This window comes from Medicago sativa, chromosome 3 (assembly GCF_051527215.1).
Source record: "Medicago sativa cultivar Bolivia chromosome 3, Bolivia_mono, whole genome shotgun sequence".
In the NCBI taxonomy this organism is placed as follows: Eukaryota; Viridiplantae; Streptophyta; class Magnoliopsida; order Fabales; family Fabaceae; genus Medicago; species Medicago sativa.
In genome coordinates, this window is record NC_140751.1 from 61587864 (window position 1) to 61611042 (window position 23179).

At 34.0% G+C, this 23179-nt stretch overlaps 4 protein-coding genes and 1 long non-coding RNA gene across 8 annotated transcripts; 1 reads left to right on the plus strand and 4 right to left on the minus strand.

Annotated features, from left to right (window-relative positions):
- Positions 1 to 297: 297 nt before the first annotated feature.
- PHS2 (alpha-glucan phosphorylase 2) lies at positions 298 to 7782 on the minus strand. Of its 4 annotated transcripts, none has more exons than XM_085752762.1 (16): positions 7739 to 7782; positions 7001 to 7235; positions 5987 to 6166; positions 5608 to 5784; positions 5429 to 5514; positions 5120 to 5309; positions 4785 to 4877; positions 4511 to 4689; positions 4256 to 4373; positions 4036 to 4164; positions 3596 to 3814; positions 3306 to 3509; positions 2528 to 2686; positions 2082 to 2345; positions 1191 to 1381; positions 298 to 704 (listed from the first exon to the last, which is right to left on the minus strand). In XM_085752762.1, exons 2-16 carry the CDS (start codon positions 7211 to 7213, stop codon positions 578 to 580), a joined length of 2529 nt encoding a protein of 842 aa, XP_085608888.1. In that variant the 5' UTR covers positions 7214 to 7235; positions 7739 to 7782; the 3' UTR covers positions 298 to 577. The 4 variants fall into 4 exon arrangements, with proteins under 4 accessions (XP_085608888.1, XP_085608887.1, XP_085608886.1 ...); XM_085752761.1 differs by having other exon boundaries at positions 7667 to 7756; XM_085752760.1 differs by lacking the exon at positions 7739 to 7782 and adding an exon at positions 7558 to 7602.
- A 1655-nt stretch (positions 7783 to 9437) lies between these two features.
- On the plus strand, positions 9438 to 10849 carry LOC146938898 (uncharacterized). Its single transcript, XR_015031446.1, has 2 exons — positions 9438 to 9637; positions 9730 to 10849. It is a non-coding gene; the product is annotated as an uncharacterized LOC146938898 (long non-coding RNA).
- A 923-nt stretch (positions 10850 to 11772) lies between these two features.
- LOC146938899 (calmodulin-binding receptor-like cytoplasmic kinase 2) lies at positions 11773 to 14604 on the minus strand. Its single transcript, XM_085752766.1, has 6 exons — positions 14342 to 14604; positions 13934 to 14175; positions 13169 to 13334; positions 12975 to 13064; positions 12515 to 12813; positions 11773 to 12259 (listed from the first exon to the last, which is right to left on the minus strand). Exons 1-6 carry the CDS (start codon positions 14580 to 14582, stop codon positions 11933 to 11935), a joined length of 1365 nt encoding a protein of 454 aa, XP_085608892.1. The 5' UTR covers positions 14583 to 14604; the 3' UTR covers positions 11773 to 11932.
- Positions 14605 to 17728: 3124 nt separating this feature from the next.
- On the minus strand, positions 17729 to 18401 carry LOC146938900 (histone H4). The gene has a single exon (XM_085752767.1). It carries the CDS (start codon positions 18240 to 18242, stop codon positions 17931 to 17933), a length of 312 nt encoding a protein of 103 aa, XP_085608893.1. The 5' UTR covers positions 18243 to 18401; the 3' UTR covers positions 17729 to 17930.
- Positions 18402 to 21206: 2805 nt separating this feature from the next.
- On the minus strand, positions 21207 to 21822 carry LOC146938901 (histone H4). Its single transcript, XM_085752768.1, has one exon. It carries the CDS (start codon positions 21716 to 21718, stop codon positions 21407 to 21409), a length of 312 nt encoding a protein of 103 aa, XP_085608894.1. The 5' UTR covers positions 21719 to 21822; the 3' UTR covers positions 21207 to 21406.
- Between the last annotated feature and the right edge of the window lie 1357 nt (positions 21823 to 23179).

The following is a 23179-nucleotide window of genomic DNA, read 5'->3' on the forward strand; positions in this document are numbered from 1 at the left end:
AATTCTTAATAGTCAATATCACACAAACTCCATTCATAACTGGATTAAGTTAACGCGACAAGATAACCCCAACGCCATTTTAATCCTATTTCAACCCAGAATTATGCATAATGAATGGCAAATAAAAACAACTATAAATTAAAAACTCTGAAATACGGTGATAAAATAGAGACAAGCAGTTTTCCGTCCATTTGAGTCTCATAAGAGTTGAAGGATTTAATCTTTGCAGTTGCGCGCGGAGAATACCCGATTGACACCAATATTTTTTTTTTACCTTCATAAACGTAGCATTTAAACTTTCTGATGGAAACAAATTTATTCCACTGAAACAGAATGAGACTTGTCCATTACAAATACCAATTTGGAAGGCTAAGCAAATTTAGATAACAACAGAGAGAGAAAAAATATGAAGCAACAATTTTTTTCTTCATATATATAGAAGCAGATGCATTGAGAGAGAGGGAACTTATTAATCATACAGTTGAAATCTGATTCAGCATACTACAAAGAAAGCTATGTTCTTTTTTATTCATGACTATATACTTCTCATGAATGCAAGGGATGTATCCAGCTGAAATTATGGTACACGGCATTCTTCTATATTCCAAATTTCCTTAGCATACTGAGCAATTGTCCTGTCACTGCTGAACTTCCCACTCCCAGCAGTACTTAAGATAGACATTTTTAGCCACCTTTTCTTGTCACTGCACCATGCAAAACATACCAAAAAACAATATATACACTTACGATAATTTTATGGCTGCAAGATGAAAATTATTAATAAAATTTTGCTTCAGAAAAGTGATAGGTGATGTTACTTTGGCAAAAACAGTTTGATTTAATTAGTGGATGAATGTTTGCTAATCATGATTTTAAATGAACTTGAATTTGTAAAATAGTTTGGAAATGATTTGCTTGGACATTTTTACTTTAAAGATTAGATGTGATATAAAACTTGGTGTAAATTTAAAAACTACTTTCTATTACTTCTAGTCAAATCCAGATTGGAAGTTAAAATCAATTTCGATTCAATGTCACCATACATCTAGAGTTTTACTAAAATAACGTCTAATAGGTGATGAAATCAACTTCAACACTCTACGGTGAATGCAAATTCCAAACTGACTTTAACCATAATAAACAGCTAGGGAGAAAACTAAAAGGAGAAAATGTGAGGGATTGAGTCTTACCGATATGCTTCGTCTACTTTTTCCTGAGCATCCACGTAGCTTGGGAAGTCATAACCAACAAGAAAGTAATCACCACGACCATAACCAGAATTTCCTTCCAATGAATCAAGCAATGGGTTGTAGTCGTAGCTTCCAAACACCCCACTCCTAATAAACTTCTTTGCCTCTTCAAATCGAGGATCCGGTTTGAACTTCAAATCACAAAAAATGAAAATGTTAACAGAACAATCATTATGCAAATATTAGGGCCTATTTACTTCCTAAAAATACTTCAGTTTCTTTTTTCTAAAATTTGTGCTCATTTTAAATTGCTAAACAGCAGATAGATGACTCATGTAGCGAACATTGTGATAGAGAGAAGATGTAAGGGAAGCTAGGGATAGTATCATTTTCAGAAATAATGAAAACAATGACTTGACATCTTCAAAAGTCAAAACATCTTAAAATACAAGATTCATTTTAAAAAATTAGAAAATGGTGAAGAAATATTAGATCTATATTATTTTATGTTTATTAGTTGAAGTGAAAATATAAAAAGGAAAATGTGGGAATTAAACTGACCCTTAGAGCTTGTTTGGTTATTGAAAATGTTCTGTTTTTATTTTTAATTAAAAAGTATTATGGTTTTTACTCCCCACTTTTAAAATTTTGTATCGGAGACCATCAAAATATATTCATTGTTTCCTGTATAAAATTTTGACAACAGGAAAAAAAATGACATTTTTTGCAGGCCAAACAGATCCTGAAGTTCAAGGAACTAGGTGTACATTTCTATTAGCATATTTTGCAATTTTTTTGCAGCTATGTGCTTTTTGAAAGAGCTTTTGAAATTGAAATAAAAAAAAACTATTATTTTCTGCATATGTACTTTGAATGAATGCAAGTACATACCAGTCCATCCTCTCTTTCCTTCCTCAGTCGAGGTACATCATCCGCTGTCGCACCAAAGAGGAAAAAATTCTCCTCACCGATCTCTTCCCTGATTTCCACATTAGCTCCATCTAAAGTACCTATAATAAGGCACCCATTCAAAGCAAATTTCATGTTGCTTGTGCCACTTGCTTCCATGCCTGCGGTACTAATATGTTGGGATAGCTCACTTCCTGGGATAAGCACCTCCGCCACCGATACATTGTAATTTGGCACAAACACAACCTGAAAAAGGTTTGAACAAGCTTCATTACAATTTGTTCCTTAATAAACATATCATCACAATGATTGTATGCACCACCACCAGATATGACAATTTGTGAACAAGGCATTTCTAACTAAATTTTTCAACTTTCTGAAAGCAAAGGCACTAATGAAATCTAAAAAGTTGTGCAAAACGAAGTTACCTTCAAGTAGCTATTGACCACAGGATCACTGTTTACAATAGCACCAACATCATTGACCAGCTTGACTATCCGTTTAGCATTTGTGTAAGTCGCAAATGCCTTTCCTCCAATCATGACAGTGCGTGCAGTTGTACTTTTCCGTTCTTCAGGGCTCATCTCCTATATTGTTACAGTTATAAGGAAAATATTTAGTATAGTCATATTTTTCATAAAATGCTGGGATCTTTTTGAAAATGTGTAATCCTTCAAATGGTTTCTCTATAGATTAGGGTGCAGTCATGTAGTCATCTAGTGACTTTTGTCACCAAGTTAGCCTCTCAAAGATTTAAGTGTCCCTATATTAGTCCTTCAAACTATATTTCTGCAAATTTATTTAGAGGAATTTAAATTAGTCTCTCAAAGATTAAAGTGTCGTATATTAGTCCTTCAAAATATTTTTCACCAAATTTATTTAGAGGTACTAAGTAATGATACCGACACAAAGGGATGAATTTGGTGTCAATTTTGAACTTTTGAGGGACTAATTTGGTAAAACATTATTTTAAGGATTGATATGGCAACTCTTCATTTTTTAATGGACTAATTTGATGACAGGGATATTGAGAGAGATAATGTGGCAACACTCAAATCTTTGAAGGTCTGAGTTTTTCTAAAAGTGTAACATCTAGATTAAAGCAGATGCAATATTATCCTATGTTCAAGGACAGAGCTATTATTAAATTTCAACGAAGAGAATTTCAAAACTGTACTCTATCATGCAGTGGGCTGTTTCTCATACCTTCAACTTTTTATATCTATAGATCACATAAAGAATGTTTAGTAGCTGCCTCTTGTACTCGTGGATACGCTTGACTTGAATGTCAAATAGAGTATCAGGGTCAATGCTCTCCCCTGTCACCTTCAGAACGTACTGTGCCAAGCGCTGCTTATTAGCCATCTTTGCAGACGACCACTCTGCTTGCAGATCTTCATTGTCAGCAAACTGCAGGGAAAAAACACCAGGGATCAAATGTTAGAATGTTTCAATAACAGGAATTAGTTGCATGTAGAGAAGCATCCGGTACTCACCTCTCGAAGACCTGTCAGTAAGTCAAGATCGGTTACCCACTTATCAGTTTTTAACCACTTAGTGATTATTTGGCTTAGCTCAGGACTGCAAAAATTGATCCATCTTCGAGGTGTAATGCCATTAGTTTTATTTTGGAACTTTGTTGGCCATATTGAAACATAATTTGCAAATAATTCCGACTTCAATATATCACTGTGTAATTGGGCAACTCCATTCACCTATAATAGATGGCCCAACATGAAGTAAATAAATTTCAATTTAAATCAATTTCACAAATAATATAAAGAGGGTTACGGAGAGAAAGAAAATCAACCATGAAAAAACTAGATGGTGTCAGTTACATTGATCAATCAACCTTATAAGTGTATTTGGAGAAATTAGAGGATAGAAGACATCAATAGGGTAAGATGGATGAGATTCTAATAAGTGTATCACTTACAGTATGAGCAGAAACCACACACAAATTTGCCATCCGAACAACTGGCTTCTGGGGATTATTGTCCAAAATGCGCATGTTGGAAAGTTCACTCTCAAGATCCAGTCGGGTTTTACTTATCATTGTAGTGAACTGCATGGATTTTAAGATTTACACAATGAATATGTCAGTATACCTTTCACTGAGTTTATTGAAGAGAAACAAGGAAAAACAAGCAACTTACTCTTTTGTCAATTTCTTCTATGATTTCCATGTGACGAGGAAGCAATTTCCACATTACAGACTGAGACCATTTCTCCAGTGCTTCGGGGAGGACAGTGTGATTAGTGTAAGCAATTGTCCTGGTTAAGATATAGCATCATATTTTAGCAATAAGGAATACAGTAATACACTACAAAAATAAATAAATCAATCTAGAAAGAAAGAAAATGGAAAAAAACTATTCCACACAACGCAACAAGTTCTGCAATTTACTGACTTTGATGTAACCTCCCATGCTTCATCCCATCCAAGCCCTTCTTCATCCATAAGTAAACGCATCAACTCTGGTATTGATAGGGTCGGGTGGGTATCATTCAATTGTACAGCAACCTTCGTCGGAAACTCGGACCAGTTCCAAGGTCCCTGCCTCCTCTCCTTGAACCGGGAAATGATGTCCTGTAATTGGTTGAAGGTGAGAGCACAGCATTCAGAATAATTAGTTAAGCAAAACATACAACTATCCACGCCATTGAATCCAGAATTTAACTTACTTGGAGTGATGCACTGCAGAGAAAGTACTGCTGCTTCAGCCGTAGAAGTTTTCCACCTTCTGTGGCATCCCCAGGATACAAAACCGAACAAATCTACAAAACAAATTTTTTAATATGAAACTGCTTCACGGAACTTAATGTTTGATTCTTCTTTACAGGGAGAGGTGATAATCATGATTGAGGATACAACAAAATTCAATAGGATTTGTTCTGAAATCTTATAATGGAGTAGACACGTTTATCTCTATGTATTTTATTTTTATAAATATAATAATATGATCTTTGACAATGAACTGGTTATTCCTGAACAAGATTCAAAATTCACTGATACAGACCTGTTGAGCTCGTGAGTGAAGCACTGAAGCAGATTCAAGTTGTCCATCATTGAATAAAAATAAATCAAAATCATCAGCACAAGCTTTAGCTTCCCAGAGGCGAAGACTGATGGTGTTCTTGGTTTGGTATCCAGGAATTGGCACATCATAAGCAAGTGCTTGCATAACTTCTCCGCCAATCCATTTTCGGCTGGCATACACACCAAACTATAAGTACTTTTATATTGCTTGCTTTCACTATCATAGAAAGCCATGTACCAAAGCAGTGTAAAACTATTTTCACTAGTAACTCGTTACATTTACACTTACCTTCCATTAGGGTTAACCTCGACCTGGCCAAAGAATCTGATAGGGTACAAAACGTCGTGCCTCACAATTTCCCAAGGGCTAAACTTCTGTTTGGTTTTCAGTTGATTATATGCATCAGTATACTGTAAATATGTCATACACTTTCATGGATTTAAGAGAAAGAATGCTAGAAATCAAACCTCGAGCCAGTCCTCAGCAACTTCCTCCTGACCTTCTTTTGCGATTATCTGTTTAAATAGTCCGTACCGGTACCTCAAACCATACCCCCAAGCAGGTAAATTAAGTGTTGCCATGGAATCCAGAAAGCAAGAAGCAAGCCGACCAAGACCACCATTTCCTAGTGCTGCATCCTTTTCCTGCAAAGATTCATGTTAAAAGGTTCAGTGATCGTGTTTTTATACGCTGGACATCAAAATCAACCATAGATATGAAGTGATTTGGATTTATAAAGGAAGCTTTCATTATGAGCGATGGAAGTTGAATTTATTACTATTATTCTGATAGACTCAACCAGTACTAAAGAAGAGAGATTGAAGAACAATTGCAACTTTTTATTACCTGCTCGGTTATTTCTTCAAGTTTAAGTCCGAACTTGCGCAAAGCATCAGCATATGCATCTTGAATATTCAAATTTCCAATAGCATTGGTCAAGGCTCGACCTTGAAGGAACTCCATTGATAAGTAGTAAGTTTGCTTGGGATCAACTTTGTGAAAATGTAAGTATGTTTCATTCCATTGCTGAAATAATTATCATCAACGTAAAATAACAGCATTAGTCCTATCCAAACAACCAATACAAGTATACTAACCTAGGACTTAAATCAAATGCGAGGAAAGAACACTACATATACAAAATTTGAAAAACAATCTTATTGAATTTATGTATTACAATTTCATTACCCTTAGTTAATTAGCTTTAAATTTTTAATCTCAACTGTGTTCCTAAAAAACGAATCGCAACTTGTACAAATCCAAGTTAATGTGACTGAAGTTGAGTTTAACTCAAGTTACAGAATTGAACTGTCACATAAAGAAGTAAAAAAGGTAAAAGGTTCACAATTTCACACGCACACTGCAGCAACCAAGTCAAATTGTTGGTATGATTTGTCCTACAGCTTTCTGTCGTACAAAAAAAAATGTATTTAAAGTAACTTGATCCTACAGCTTTCTGGCGTACTTGTGAGACAGTTTGGGAGAGCTTATGGAAACAACTTATGATATGTCATTAACTGTTTTCAGCTTATTTCCATAAGCTCTCCAGGATAGCTTATATGAATACGGTTTGACTTTATTTTATCTATTGTTTTAGAAATAGCTTATACATAAGCACTTTTATGATAAGCACTTAATTAAGTTTTTTATGAAAACATACCAGGTCAAAAACATCACCAATGACCATTATAGCTATAACTATAACATGAAAGTGAAATGTATGCATATTCCTACAGCAAAAGTGCACTTATATATGAATGAAACACCATTGACTCTCACAAATGATTAAATATTCAAATTCTAAAACACAAACATAGAGATCCCAATTCAGAGTAAATGTACAAGCAATTCATCATATACCTGAACGAGACGATCACGAACACTCTCAGCAGTTGCATAATAAGCTTGTTCAAGCTCAAACTTGAAAGGCGAAAAGTGAGGACTATACTGAGCATGGTAACTGATGTTAGAAGCAATCTCATCAGGTTTTTCAGCCAATGGATTTGCAACAGCAGGAACTTTAGCAGAAACTAAAGAACCACCACCACCATTAGTCTCTTCTATGGAACCCATTTTTCAAATCCTTATCTTTCTCCTATCACAAAACAAACACAAAAAATTAACACTAGCCCATTAATCAAATTGTCACAAAAATCTGAACTTAATATAGTGTAATTCAAAATGATCATGACCCAAAAGCAACCCAAGAGAAAAAATTAAAAATTTACACTAGCCCATTAATCAAATTGTTATAAAAATATAAACTTTACATAGTATACTTCAAAATGATCATGAACAAAAAGCAATCCAAGTAAGAAAAAAAAAATAAAAAATTAACACTAGCCCATTAATCAAATTGTCAGAAAATTATAAACTTTATACAGTATAAATGAAAATGGTGATGAAGAAAAAGAGACCCAGTTGAGAGAAAAGTAGCAGTAGGAAGTTGAAGTTGAATAATTGAAGAAATGGTGAAGAAAAAGATTATTAAAAAAGGAAAAAGAGAATCTTGGTTTGGAAGCATACGAGAAGATATTTGAAGGAATGGTATTGCTAGGCCAGAAAAAGAGTATCAGAAGATATGATGCTAAATGATACCTCAAGTGAGAGTGAGACACAGAAAATGAAAGAAAAGAAAAGGTGGAGAAAATATCTCAGATGATGAGATCTTTTTAGTAAGTAAAAAAATATAATAACTATTCGATTTAATTCTTCAAAAATTGTAGGATTGTTTCCATTTCTTTGTATGATCGATCCATATTTTAAAATCATTCTTTTTTTTTTTTGAAAGAATTTTAAAATCATTCTTAAAATTGTATGTATAATCGGGATAATGCCGTGTAAAGTAAGAAAAATTGATAATATTTCTTCTTTAAAAAGGTAAAAAAAAAGAGTGAATCTAAGTAAACGATCAATTGAAATAAAAGACTAAAATTGATTAATATTTTGAAATATTAGTAATTTAGTTAGAATAAGTCTAATATGAACTCAACTTCAAATAAAAATTATTCGAATTTAGACACATACACATTCCTTTTTTTTTTTTTTAAAAATACCAATCATAAGAAATCAACTAATATGAAGAATTAACTCCTATCTTAATCATGTAGAATTTTACGTTGACGAGTAGAACCTTAAATTAAAAATATTAAGACATACAAATAAAAAAAGTTAAAAAATATTTATTTTTTTATTGTCGGGGTTTGAATCTCGAACCTTACATATATTATACATTGTTTCTACCGACCGATCTAGTTTAATCACATCATTTAGTTTTTTTTATTCGTATGTGTACAAATATTTTAAATCTAAAATTGTATCCAAGTAAATATTTATCCACATGGTTCAATTCTAATAACGAAATTTATTAATACATTGATAGAGTTTAAAAGCTTAATCTAATGATAGAAAGAAATTTATGTACTCCACACACATCTCATTTGTGCATGAAATAATCAACTAGCCATCAAAATTCAAATATTGTTTTTTTAATTGAAGTTGAGAAGTGAGCGTGAAGGAAGGAGGGGTCACATGAAAGGGTTGGATTTGGATTTAGTTTAGCATTGAGATTGCAAAATATGGAGAGAAAAGAAATGTAATGTAGGATCCTAGTCCTAGATAGAAGATAGTTTTGGAACGGTGAGAAGGTGGACACGTGGTTGATTCTATGGAGTCGGTAGCAAGGGGAAGAAAAAGGTTAATGAACCAAAAACGAACGGTGAGAAGGTGAACCTCACGGACATGGATACAAGCGTCGGTGTTAGCTACGTACTTTCATATTCATGTCACATGTTATTTTAGCAGAAAAATAGGAATGTTATTCTATGCATAAAGATTTGAAAGTTTAGTTTAGGCTATAAAATAAAAAGTCTAAAATATCTGTTCCAAAATAAATTAAAAAAGAAAAAGAAATGTGAAAGGTATACGAGTACTTTAGAAATGAAGGTTTTGAATGTAGTATGAATATTTTCAAAAGCCTTTGATTTGATATCAAATACCAGTATAGAGTCAATACTTCCAACAAAGCTCGTAGCTTTAGAAAAAGACAATATGATGAAAATGATAATGAAGAGGAAATCTAATCACCCGAAGGATTTTTTAGAGTCAATCAAATATTTTGTGATTATTGATTTTCCAATAACTTCATTGAAAAATATATTTGAGCGGTTAGAAGTATTTGAAAGTATTTTTGAATTTTTATTTAACACAATAATGTTGAAATCATCATGTGTGCGTGCGCGCGTGTGTGACATACGCACATACGTTGTATGTACGTATGTATATTATGTATGTAGGTACGTACATATGTTTGTGCAGTTGGGCAAAAGTCTTCCCATTGATGATGAAGAAATCAATTTATATTACAAAGGTTTTTCTGTGTTTGAAAACTTAACCGAACTTCAACTATGTTGGGTTCAAGAAGGCATTCATGATTGGGATGAGGTAGTGAAAATGCTTCAGGATTGTCCCAAACTTCAAACTCTAAAAATTCAAAAGGTTTGTTTATCACATCCATGTATAGTTACTAGATTTTACATGTTCTTCTCTTCATGTATTTTTACAAATCTATTTTTTGCTCGGTTTGACAGGCGAGGTGTTCAACAACCATAGAGAACCGAGAATACCTATACCATGTGCCTAAATGTCTTTCCTCTCATCTGACAACATGTAAAATTATACACTATGAAGCTGCTTTTGAAGCTGATTTTCGATTCACATCATATATTTTGAAGAATGCGAGTTTTTTACAGGTTATGACCATTTGCCCTAATGTTTACAAATATCCAATACCGAGCCCCCAAGGTAAAGCAGATTTATCTTCTTGTCCAAGGATCTCTCCCGCATGTAAGTTGTCAATCTCCAAATCTTACTAGCTGGTGTTTCCGTTGGTTTCTATATATCGGCGAGCTGTAAAGTGGATGGACTCAAAATGTTGGTCTCATTTATGAAAGATCTAAAGCTGAAACTAGTGGTATAGACTATAGGGGGTTTGTTTATGGTGATTATGCAATTAATCGGGACAAAAGAAGATCTCAAACTGGTTGCATTTTCACTCTATCGAAATGCGATTAGCTGGAAGTCTAACCTTCAATCTATAGTGCTTTTGTCCACCACTTAAGCATAATATACAACTCTCATCGAAGCAATCAAGGTAGCTATATGGCCGAGATGAATCATTCATGAGCTCGAAGGCAAGGAAATCCAAACCACAGTTTCACGCGATAGTCAAAGTTCAATTTGTCTCTCCAAAAACCAAGGATATTATGAGAGGACAATACACATAGTCATCATATTGCAAGTAGATCTTCCGGTTAGTTAATTAGTTAAACCTAGTTGTTGGATAAGTTAGTTGGTGATTCGATTATAATTAGCTTTTTAACTGGTTTCTAATGGTAGTAGTATATTAAATAAGCTGATGTTTCCTTGTAAAGGATAGTTTTTTTGAAGAAGCCTTGTAAAGGATGGTATTAGAAACATTTCGTAGAATCATTGATCCGGAGAAAAAATAGTGTTCAAGTGAGGAGGATGTGATTTTCTTCCTAAAAACTTTTATAACACCGGCGATGCAACATTTAGCATGATGATAGTGATGATATCATCCTTGATAAATTTTATGTGTTCATCTTTCTACTTTCTATAATCTGCTATTCTGCGCACATTTCAGTTTCTATTTCAATCCAGTTTTAAGAATCTTCTTGTTGTGTCCAATTTTACTCTACTGTATAACAGAATGCATGTGTAAATGACCATATCATGTGTATTTTTAATTTTTTATACTAACTACTTCTTCAAAGAAAGTAAAGTGTCAATGTATCAGACCAAAGTGGGGAATGGATTCTGAAGGGATGCAACCTCTACTGTCTATGAAAGAATGGGAGACCTATAGTCTCCTATGGGCTGTGAAATGGATTACTTCTGCAGGTTTGAATATTACTCTCTTTGAAGTGGACTCTAAGGTAGTTACAGTCTTACAGATAGTATAAACGGTACTTGCAGTTTAGCTTCTGAGCCTGGCTTCATTTTAAAATATTAGAAGGACTGTATTAGCTCTAACTCGAACTGCTTAGTTAAGCACGTAAGGCGATAGATCAATATGGTTTCTCACTCGTTGGCGAAGACGGTCATATTTTACCTTGTTGCGATGATTATGATTATGTTTCCCGTGGTATTCAAGATTTTATTGCAGGTGAAGTGAAATGAAATAATCATCTTTTTGTCCAAAAATATAAAATGAAGTGCATATATGTCAACATGCAAGTTGATGCAGGGTCATTTTGTGACATGCCAATAACCTTGATTCAATAACACATGGTTCTGTCATAAAAAAAGTTAACATATATCATTCCATTGCAATTGGTTCAATGCCATTTTGTGACATGCCAATAGACTTAATTAGATAATCTACTATAATTAATGTCATATTTTTGTATCAAGAATAACAATTCAAGACATAAAACTAACAGATTATGTGACAAAGTAAGAGATCATTCAGTGTTATCTGACTCATTTTTTCATATATTTTTAAGTTTCATTTCTTCATTTTCTCCCTTTTGTTTCACAATCTCACCTCAGTTAGTCCAACAAAACATACTTTTCACACTCAACAATCAAAAACCTTGAAATTTTCAAAATGGAAGAGAGGGAAAAAACTCATGAAACTAATACCTTAAAGTAATGAACACGATACAAAAAAGAGCTGCATTGCATGCATTGTGTTGTATTGTATTAGCTATTTAGTTTTACTATCTGAATTCTATAAAACCAATGAACAAATTTGAGAAATGAATCTAATTATGCTGAGACAAATTGAGGTCTCTTATTGCCTGCAACACCAAATGTCTTATGTCTATTCTTTCTAGAATCTGTCTGAGGAAAGTCTGAAGAATGGTGAGAACCAATGGCAGGAGGACGAGAAGAGACTCTGTCTCTAAACTCTTTCCGGATTTCCCATAGAAACTCTTGACAATTCTTCATCGATGGCCGCAACCGTCTCACAGGTGCAAGACATTGGAATGCAAGCTTGAGAACCTTTTGTACAGCTTTGTTTGAGGCTGAACTTCTCCTAAGCCTTGGATCCATTGCAATCACAGCTTCTCCTTGTTTTAACAACTGCATTGCCTGCATACATACATGCAAACTATGTCAGTCTAATCCATTAAATGATTCATGATCAAGTAGTTCATGAGTTGTAAGTTAAATCGATCAGAAGTATGTGTTCGATCCCTATAGGCTATAGTTGAAACATTTTTTTTTATCTGATTTTACTTATCTCTCGACCACTGATTCAACAGGGCCCTTTCTACATTAATCTATGCACTCATAATAAGTATAAATACTATCTTTAGGAGATTATAGTTTGACATATATACTTACCCATTTAATTGTAACTCTTTCATTGAGGGGTTTCTTTGGTTCAACTGGATGTCTCCCTGTCATCATTTCAACAAGTAACACACCAAATGAATAAACATCGCTCTTTTCAGAGAGTTGGCGTGTTCTCATATAATCAGGATCCAAGTAACCAGCTGTTCCTTTAACTTGAGTTGAAATATGAGTTGCATTAGGGTCTTCTGGAGCCAACCTTGCAAAACCAAAGTCTGCCACTTTGGCCCTTAGACTGTCTGTTATTAAGATATTTGATGCTTTGATGTCTCTGTGAATGATTGGATGATCTGTCAATCCAACAATAAGGGATCATTGTAAGAACATAAATAACACGACAATGAATTTGTTAGCATAAACACTTCTGCGACCGTTTGGGAGAGCTTATGAAAACAACATGTGAAGTCAAGTCAAAAGCAACTTATATGACTAGTTTTATAAAGATATTTACCTGTGTACATATGAAGGTATGTAATTGCGTGAGCTACATCAATCGCTATGTCTAGACGCTCACTAATTTCTAGTCCATTTCCCCTCACACCTGCATTAATAATTGACAATCTCTATGACATTATATCATTTTTATGCTATAGGAATTGATTATAAAGATAATATATACTTCAGTAGGCCAGTTCTTGGACTTACCATCTAAATGTTCCCTGAGAGTTCCATTATTTACATATTCAATAACAATAATCTTATCATCTCCATGCTCCAAATATCCATACCACCTCACAAGATTCAGATGCTCAATTTTTGACAAGGTGTTTATTTCATTCTTGAACTCAGCCAAGTGCTTCTTTTGTACATCCTGTCAATAAACATTGCTATATCAGAATGTATAAAAACTAACAAACTGTTTATGTTTGGTTTCACTTTTGCACTAAGCAAAATTGATTCCAAAAGTGTAGAATTGATTATGACATGTTTGGATGTGTTCATGTAGAATTGGTTTTGCCTCTAGAATCGATTCTAACTTGAAGCTAGAATTTTGAGTTCTTGCTTATACAAATTGATTTTTACCCTCAAGTTTATTGTTCAACACACGTTATGTCCAAACATAAATCATTTTACATTCAACTCACTTTTAGTCCGAACTATGAAGCACAGACACTCCTCGGATTAGGCGTGTCCCGGTGTCAGACACGTGTCGTGTCCGACACCGACACGACACCGACACTTGTAATTACACTGAATTATGTGATTTTTTCAAATTATTAGTTGTGTCGGCGTGTCAGTGTCCGTGTCGTGTCCGTATCCGTGCTTCATACTCCGAACCAATTTTACAAAATCAACTCATTTAAAGTTAATTTTTGTCACCGCAGAACCAAACACACACCAATTTCAATCACATTTGAACTAGTTCTAGATATGACAAATAATCAAAAAATGAACTTTTTCATAGCATACCTTCCTGGCACACTTTACAGCCACAAGAGATCCATCATAAAGCCTTCCCTTATATACAATTCCAAAAGCCCCTTCACCAATCTTATTATCTGGAGAGAATTTTCCTGTTGCCTTGTAAAGTTCCTCAAATGAAAAATTTCCCATTCCAAGCTGAGTTCTTGAAGTGCTAGTTGGTGTTGAAGATTGAGAAGATTTCCATTTTGATGAACTCTTTGGACTATCAGTTGATACATCTGTTGAAGCTGCAAATTCCAATAAAATCTTAATTCTACAAAACACATGACTATGATCACATATAAATAAAAAAAGTTTTCCTTTTTCATAATCTCAAAACAAATATAGATAAAGGGTTGACCATAAAAAAAAACATAATAATTAAATAAATTGTAAAATATTGATCATACTTACATGATACTCCTCTGACTTTATTCCTTGAGGAATCATTTTCAACAGCTTCTGAGGTTGTTTTTGTTATCAATGCAAAAAGGGTTTTGAAAACAGATTTGAAATATGTCATAGTACTATGATTATGCTCATGATTGTTCCTATTTGTGCCATTGGTATTGCTTGCACTACCACTTTTGTGACCAACTTTCTTTTTTCTTTGGTTAGATTGATGCAAGTTTGTTGGGTTTGATGGTTTCTTCATTTGTTGAAGCTAAAGAGTATTCAATTTCAATAACATCTCTTTTTAACCTATATAATCAAAAGGAATATGATTTAAGTTGCTTTCATCTTTTGTTGTTGTCTTGTGTAATTTCATTCATACATGTTTTTCAAACTTTTTGTTTTGTTTATTTGTTTTTGTAGTACAAAAGTGTTTTTTTATTTTTCTTTCTTTCAAAGTTTAACATTTTATAAAGAAAGAGTGTTATCAGCTACCTACCAAGTCAAGGGATCAGCAGTCAAGAAACCAAACAAAAACAAAAATTCAAAAATTCAAAACTAAATAAAAGAAAAATATTAAAAACTATTTCACGTCAATTTTTTTAAAACTCGGTATCTGACACAAAAATATCGACTAATTTGAAGGACCAATTTTGTTGTCCTTTAGAGGAGGTACGCAATTGAAACCCGAGCAAAATTTTGTATGGACGGACTTAAACACAAAAATTGTTAATATTTAGAGGATTTGAACATGAGACTTTGACGAGTATATTTTAAGATATCAAGTCTAGGCCCCATCAGTTCCCATATGGAGTTGGTCCATAGAGCTGAATGTGTTATTAGTCACTGTACGCGGTTTCACAAAGGTGACTTGAAAAGACTTTCCTTGGTCTTTGTTTTATAGATAAGAAACGCTTTTGACGAAAAAATGGCAAATAGTTGTGTTGAAATAATCACTGACAAAATTTCGTTATGATATTGATTTGGCAGTGTTACAATTTACAAGGGTTGGTTGGGTAAGAGAAACTCAATTTTGTCACTGATATTACCTGTTAGTCACTGAATGATTGACTAAATACCATATCATATACAAAGGACAGTTTTTTTTTTTGGTATGATTTACAATTAATCACACTGAACCTATCTCTATATATAATCCTCTTATATCGATCCACTCACGTCCTCAAATATCAAAAGATATAAGTTACGAGATATTCTAACATTGGACACATGAGTTGAACACACACACACACGTAAAGGATATAACTCAATTCCTTATCAATTGAACTAACTTATGTTGGCTATCTGTCTAATAAATTGAACAACTGAATGCAAGTTATTATTATTTGATGATTTTTGTTTGTATAGTATTTTTACTCATATAACTCAAGAAGATATAGATTGACTAAGGGTAGGGTATGTGCTAGCTGTAAGCGAGTTGTACTATCATTATCATAAAGTGCACTTTGATTTTTCTTTTGTTTCTTGTGGTGGAAGAAATTTGACAATTCCCGGAAATTGACATTCATAGGAGAAGACATTCCTGGAAATTAATTAGAAGATCAACAAAGCGTGATGTACTTACTTAACAAATCACAATTTTTCTCTCAATATTTAAATCATGTTCTTTTGACTATAAAATGTTACTAACCCTATTTAGCATAATAATTTGGAATCTAACACATGGTTTTCTACGCATGGCTTCCGAATTGGGCATAAAACCTTGTGGCTCGTGTGAACATTATACATTTCAATGTTTTACTTTCCTATAATAAATAATGATGTGGTCAAAATGTCCCAATTTAAAAGTTCCGCTGAAGCATATCGTCCATTTCAACAAGATAGGAAAATCAAAACTTGTTAGAGCAACAAATTAACTAATAAAAAAATTATTTTTAGGCTCTGTTTGGATTGATGGAACATAACGGAGCGGAATGGAATGGAACATAATGGAATGGGATGGAACGAAGCGGAATGGAACAAATGTTTTGTTCCATTGTTTGGATATTTTACGACGGAATGAAATGGGTTACATTTTTTATTCCATTTTTATCCTCATTAAACAATATTATTATGTATAATTAAAAATAATATTAACCTAAGTATTAAAATGATTGATTAAGAAGACGAAGCATCCATGTTTGAGGCTACAAGTTTTACTATCACAAATGTACAGAAATCAACTCTTACAAATTTATCAGCTTCACTGATACGAGTCTCTGTCTCCATCTGAGTTCTTTTGATAATAATATTAATAATAATGCTAATAAATTAAACAAGGTCTAAAGCTAGAATGAAGAAGAAAATGAGAGAAGAGAACGATCATAGGCAAGGTCCAAAGATAGCAAGCAGGAAGAAGAAGACGAAAAAACTGAATTATGAATTTCAACTTTGTATAAGAATCATAGGCAAGGTCGAAAGCTAGCATGAAGAACAAAATGAAAATGCAAGGTCGAGAGCTAAGTCATGAGGTGGATTTAATAAATTAAGGTGATGTACAAAATGGATAATATAGTAATTAATAAATTAAGAGGTTGACTCCATCCAATACCTCCCAAATTGGAGGGGAAGAAAAATGAGAGAAGTTGATGGAATGGATCCCATCATATACCACTCCATTCCACTCCATTCCATCCAATTCCATCAATCCAAACAGAGCCTTAAGAAATAAGAGGACCTTAAAAAAAGTCATTTTAACTCATTAAACTTGTTTGTTTGCTTTACTGACAAAAGAACAAATAAGAGATTGTTACTTCACTTATATATGGAATTTGGAAAAGCAAACGAACAAGTTTAATGAGGTAAATTAAACTCTAACAAAACGATAAGAATATATCCGTCAACATAACCATTGCAAAAGCCTTGAACTCCTTTCATGGAGTTCGTGAGCGCAAACCCTCTTTGAAAGTTCAGAATCAACCTCTGAAGACATAAACAAATTCCAATCAGAAGGAGCCCTACTCTGATTGACTTCTAAAACTCATTGTGGATGCTCGCCTTACGGGTGATGGCCATTGAGAGCTAAGATGGTTAATTTGGAATGTGAGGGACACCATAGTTGATGTCACGACCAACTCAAGTACGGATTTGGTGACTCGACTACGGCAGAAGCCGTGTGGCTCTATCACACAATACGATTTGTTAAAAAGACTTGAACTAGGAGAATATTATGCAGACTGGGATTGGGTGACTTTGTGGATGAAAAGATATTTTATGTTAGACAAATAGATCAAAGAGATGCTAGGTTTTGGCCAGCTTCAATTCAAGTCCTTGTTTTAGAATCATCATCATCATGACTTCAAAGAAATCAAAGTATCAGCTATATTTTGTTAACTTTGTGTCAAATTCGGTGTTAATCTAATTACATTAAAACTTGCACGTAACTGTAAATTCATCATCAACAAAACATAGCGAATCGAAGTACTACTTTTCATTAGATTTCAATATTTCTGAAACTGAATAAGCTTCGATCTAATTCAGAATTACTTGTCACATATTACCCTAAACATCATCAAAGCTTTCTAAGATGCGATTGCATATTCAAATTAAAGTCTAAGGCAAAAGAAAATAAAAATAAACTAAAGAGTGTTTCTATTCTTCGTTTACTTCTTCAACCTCCAAATCCATAGAGGGTTCTTCCTTGTCTCTTTAAAGCATAGACAACATCCATGGCTGTCACCGTCTTCCTCCTTGCATGCTCAGTGTATGTCACAGCGTCACGGATGACATTCTCCAAGAAGATCTTCAAGACACCTCTGGTTTCCTCATAGATCAATCCACTGATTCTCTTGACACCACCTCTTCTTGCCAATCGACGAATAGCAGGTTTGGTGATACCCTGGATGTTATCACGAAGAACCTTTCTATGCCTCTTTGCACCTCCCTTTCCGAGTCCCTTTCCTCCCTTTCCACGGCCTGACATTTTCGCGAGAAAATTTGAGAAACGAAACAGAAAATTTGGGAAATTAGGGTTTCGAATTGAATTGTGAGTGGGAAAGAGAGAAGCGGATCTGAGTATTTATGAATGCTAGTTGGTAGCGAGAGCGGGAGGAATAAGAAGAAACTCAATTTTGTGTTTTCTTCTGCATCGTTGGATTTTAAGCTATCGACGGTCTATATTAGCGATCCGCGTGCACTTGCGAAAATAGATACTGAACGTCGATTAGTAAATTTTAACGGTCCGATTTGATTTCTTTGCAGGCTTTGCGGATCAGTACTTCCTTTGTGCTAGTTTTGGTGTTTTTGGGCGGATGCCGTTTCCTTTTGTAAAACTAAAATAACTATTTTTTTCTTTTTAGGAAATAATTATTGTTTATTTAGGGAATAATTAGTGTTTTTTCATTCTATTAACATGAGTATGTATGTAGTCTTTTTTTTGTGGTGGCCGGGGTTTGAACCCCGGACCTTTGCATATTACCATGTGTTGTCCCTACCAACTGATCTAAGCTCACGTAGACACATGAGTATGTAGTCTAGTCCACGTCAGGTCAGGTTAGGTCCGACTTTTTCTTAAATAAAGAATGTCTAGACTTTTTTTAGAAGTTTATTTAGCTTAAAATGTCATGTCACAAACCATTAAAAAAACCTCTTAAGGTTATTAGATAGGCCTACTTAAATAAATATGAACAATATTATCTATTATTATATTATATTTTGTACTTTGAATTAAATTCTAAATTTGTTAACCTTTTTTGTAATTTAAACTCATCAGTTTTCATTAATTTTTCGCATATTGAAATTTATTATTATAAGATAGAATTGAAAGATGATATGATAAAATTTATTATTATAAGATAGAATTGAAAGATGATATGATATATAGTCAAGTTCTATAAAAATTCATGTTAAGTATGAAAAGAGAATTTAGTCTTATTTATCTATAAATCTTTAGTTCCACAACACATAGATACATGCAATTTTTTTTTTTTTTATACTCCAATGTCTCAAATTTTATAAACATTAACTAGAAATAAAATATTTTAAATTTTATGATGATTCAATTTTGTTGTTTCCATTAACCTCATAGGTTATATGGTGGTGTATGACTTCAGATTTAAAAGTGTGTTTATCTCTTGGTTTGAGTACTCCAGATGTAACATTTTTTATATTGGGTCAATCGATACAAGTTTTGGCTCAGATTTAATTGGATCCTCCGTTAATGTAGGATGATATTGATCCTGAGATTAGTCAATCTTTGGACTGAATATCGAATTTTCGAAAGAAAGAAATTGTTGTTTCCATTCATTTATACACCAACTCTATTTCAAACTCCTTCTGTCAATTAGGTTTATCAAAATAGTCATCAAAGTCATTTGGACTTGAGGAATGCTTGTTTCTCAGTAAGGATTTGCTATATGAGTAATATGACTGTCATGTTATTGATAATCATGACTATTTGATTTAGAAATTCAATGATTGCAAGTTAACCATAGTCGCACAAGACGAGGCACTACGGGAACAGGCAACAACGGCCACCAAAGGGCAAGCAATACAAAGAAAGTGTGGTTCCTGTGCGGCTGCTCCACACAGCACAGCTGGAACGGCACACCCCTAAATTAGAAAACAAAAACAACTAGCTAAAAACAGACCTGAAAAAACCAGAAAATACAGCAGAGGCTGCACCACGGTAAAACTGCCCAGACACGCACCAACAGCACCAAAAACAACATAACCCACCCACGGCTACCTTAAAATACAATCACTTGGATTCCAACACTACTCATAGTACAAACATGAGGCGATTTTCAACCTATTAAGACTCCAATGCCACGATAGGACTTTTATCTTCTCGGCCAAGTCATTAACCTTCTTGATCGAATTACTAAAAATACAATCATTCCTCTCTGTCCTAATGATCCAAATTGCGGTGTGCCAAATTAAACAAAAACCCCTCCCGACCTTTCTAGGCCTCACCTCATTTAACCAACATAAAAAGTGCATGAACAAATTTGGAGGTGTTACCAACATGATTTGAAGCCAATTCAACACCTTCAACCACACCTTTGAAATGAAATCGCAGTGCAAAAAAAGGTGAGTTGATGTCTCTTCCATTCCACCGCAAAAAACACAATTCACCGCTGCATCCGCATTCAACACTTGACTGAACCACTTGTAATGATTGCAAGTGTATCATAAGTGAATTTTGATAGGATCAGGAATAATTTTGCAGCTCAGTGGTCCAAAAATCGACTAGAAAATGACTTGGAGTACGAATGTGACTGGCAAATGATGTGTTTAAAATGAGAAGCATATTGAAAATAGTTTGCTTAGTTGTTTCTCCTATCAGTAGTACCATTGTAGGATATGTATAATTGAATACACCAAAGATGGCAATGGCATGTTAATATTACTCTAAATTGAATAGGAAAACGGGAGCAAAAGTGCAAAACACCTTGAACACCATGAGGAATCTTATTGATAGAAGGTACAAATGTAATACATTGGTGTTCTTTTTATAGAGCACACCTTATGGAACTAATACAGGATACGAGTGCTTCCATTTCTTAACCGGTTATACCAAAAACACTATCATGTTAAAAAATAACAGAATCATAACGCACCAGTAAAGTGAACTTCATTTGATTACAACCTCATTAAAACTTATAAAAGTCTAAACATAGGAACAATCAGACAGTGCTATAGTAATTAATTAAACAATGTCTTATGTAACAGAATGAAATGGTGCTGTAGAATGTAGATAAAAGATGCAATTCGCACAGTCTAACAAATCTTACCACCGATCAATGTTTAAACATACATTAAATTCGTGTCCACAACTCACAATGAAAACACAGAAGATTAAATAGTGTTAACTGTAAAAAATTCTAGAAAATTTAATGCTAACAGGACAGAAAAGAGTAATCATAATTCATAATAGAATCGTAAGTAACAAGAAATGTAATCCTTTTCATTAGATTTCGATTTCAAACAATGTAAATTTGAATATCCTTCAATCTCATCGAGAATTACAAGTCAGAAATTAACCTAAACATCTAACAAGAATTCTAGATTAAAATCGCATATTCCAATTACAGAGCAAAAGGAAAACAATAAAAATAAACTAAGAGTATTTCTTCTTCTTCATCTTCAACCTCCGAAACCATAGAGCGTTCTTCCCTGTCTCTTCAAAGCATAGACAACATCCATGGCTGTCACCGTCTTCCTCCTTGCGTGCTCAGTGTATGTCACAGCATCACGGATGACATTTTCCAAGAAGATCTTCAAGACACCTCTGGTTTCTTCATAGATCAATCCACTGATTCTCTTGACACCACCTCTTCTTGCCAATCGACGAATAGCAGGCTTGGTGATACCCTGGATGTTGTCACGAAGAACCTTCCTATGTCTCTTTGCACCTCCCTTTCCCAGACCCTTACCCCCCTTTCCACGACCTGACATTTTCGGGAGAAAATTTGAGAAACGAAACAGAAAATTTGGGAAATTAGAGAAGTTAGGGTTTTGAACTTGAATTGTAGTGGTAATGAGAGAAGCGGATCTGAGTATTTATGAATGGTAATTGGTAGCGAGAGCGGGATGAATAAGAGGGGAACTGAATTTTGTGTTTTCTTCTGCATCGTTGGATTTTAAGTTATCGACGGTTTAAATTAGCGATCCGTGCGAATTGAGAAAAAGAATAGTGAACGTCGATAAGTTTATTTGAACGGTGAGATTTCATTTTGGATGCGCCTGTGCGGATCAGCACTTTCTTCCTTTGCGTTAGTTTTTGTGTTTCCCCAGCTCAGCTAGACTACTTCTCCAAAGAGTATTTTTTTTGTCAACTAATATCATTGTTTTTTTTTTATCTCTCTATTTTCGTGGAGTTTTTTAATTGGATGACAATTTTAATCTCATTATTTAACCATACTTTATTTTATTTAGCTCAAGTATATAATAACTCATTTAAGTTTTTATTTTAAAGAACATTAATTATGATAAACTGATAAGTGCTAGAAAGTAGTAATCTCATGATATATGTTAAGCACTTTTGGTTACTTGTTTTACAAGTTATCGAAGGAAAAACCATGAAAAAATGATAAAATGCATTATTATATTTCTTATATCTTACTTGACCCAATTGTGCAGGAAAAGAGTGAACAAGAGACGAATCAAAGAAAGAAAACTTAAAAGAGGAGCAAATCCCAACTCGCCACAGCGAAACCTGACGCCATGGCGAGAAGTTGTTACAGAATGCCATCATTCTGCTCGCAACAAAGCTCGCCACAGGGAATGCAAAAGCGAAAGATCGCCATAGCGAAGGAAAGGCGAGCAAGAGGGCGAGAAGTGGTTCCAGAGACCATGTTTCAGATGATCAGAGCTCGCCATGGCGAGGAAAATCTGGCCTGGCAAGATAAGGCGGCTTGGAACACTGAAGGATGACGTGGCAGAAACCCATTAACAAAGAAAGGTCAGCTCGCCATAGCGAGCATTTCCTGCCGGGCAAGAATGTGAAATTATGCAGAAGTAGAAATAACTCTCTTCTCATTTCAGAAACATTACCTTCATACTTTTAGAGAGAGAATATGGCGAAAATTAGGGTTCTTCATAGAGCAAGAGTGTTTGAGTGTGGATTCACTAAGAATCTTTGAGAAATCAAAACTTAGCAATGGATCTTCATCTTTTCTTCCACTTTTGTAATGTTATCATGACAATGATCAACTAAATCTCCTTTGTTCAGATTAGAGGTACTTGATCAACGTTAGATGTAATCTTTTTATCTTTTAAATATATGATTCTAGCATTTTATGTGATATTGAGTTTATTCTTGCATTTCATGTTTTTGCGTCTGTTTCACACGTTTTCTGTTTTGAATTGGTCTTTTGTATAACATGAAAGTTGCTTGATAATTGTGATATCTTTCCA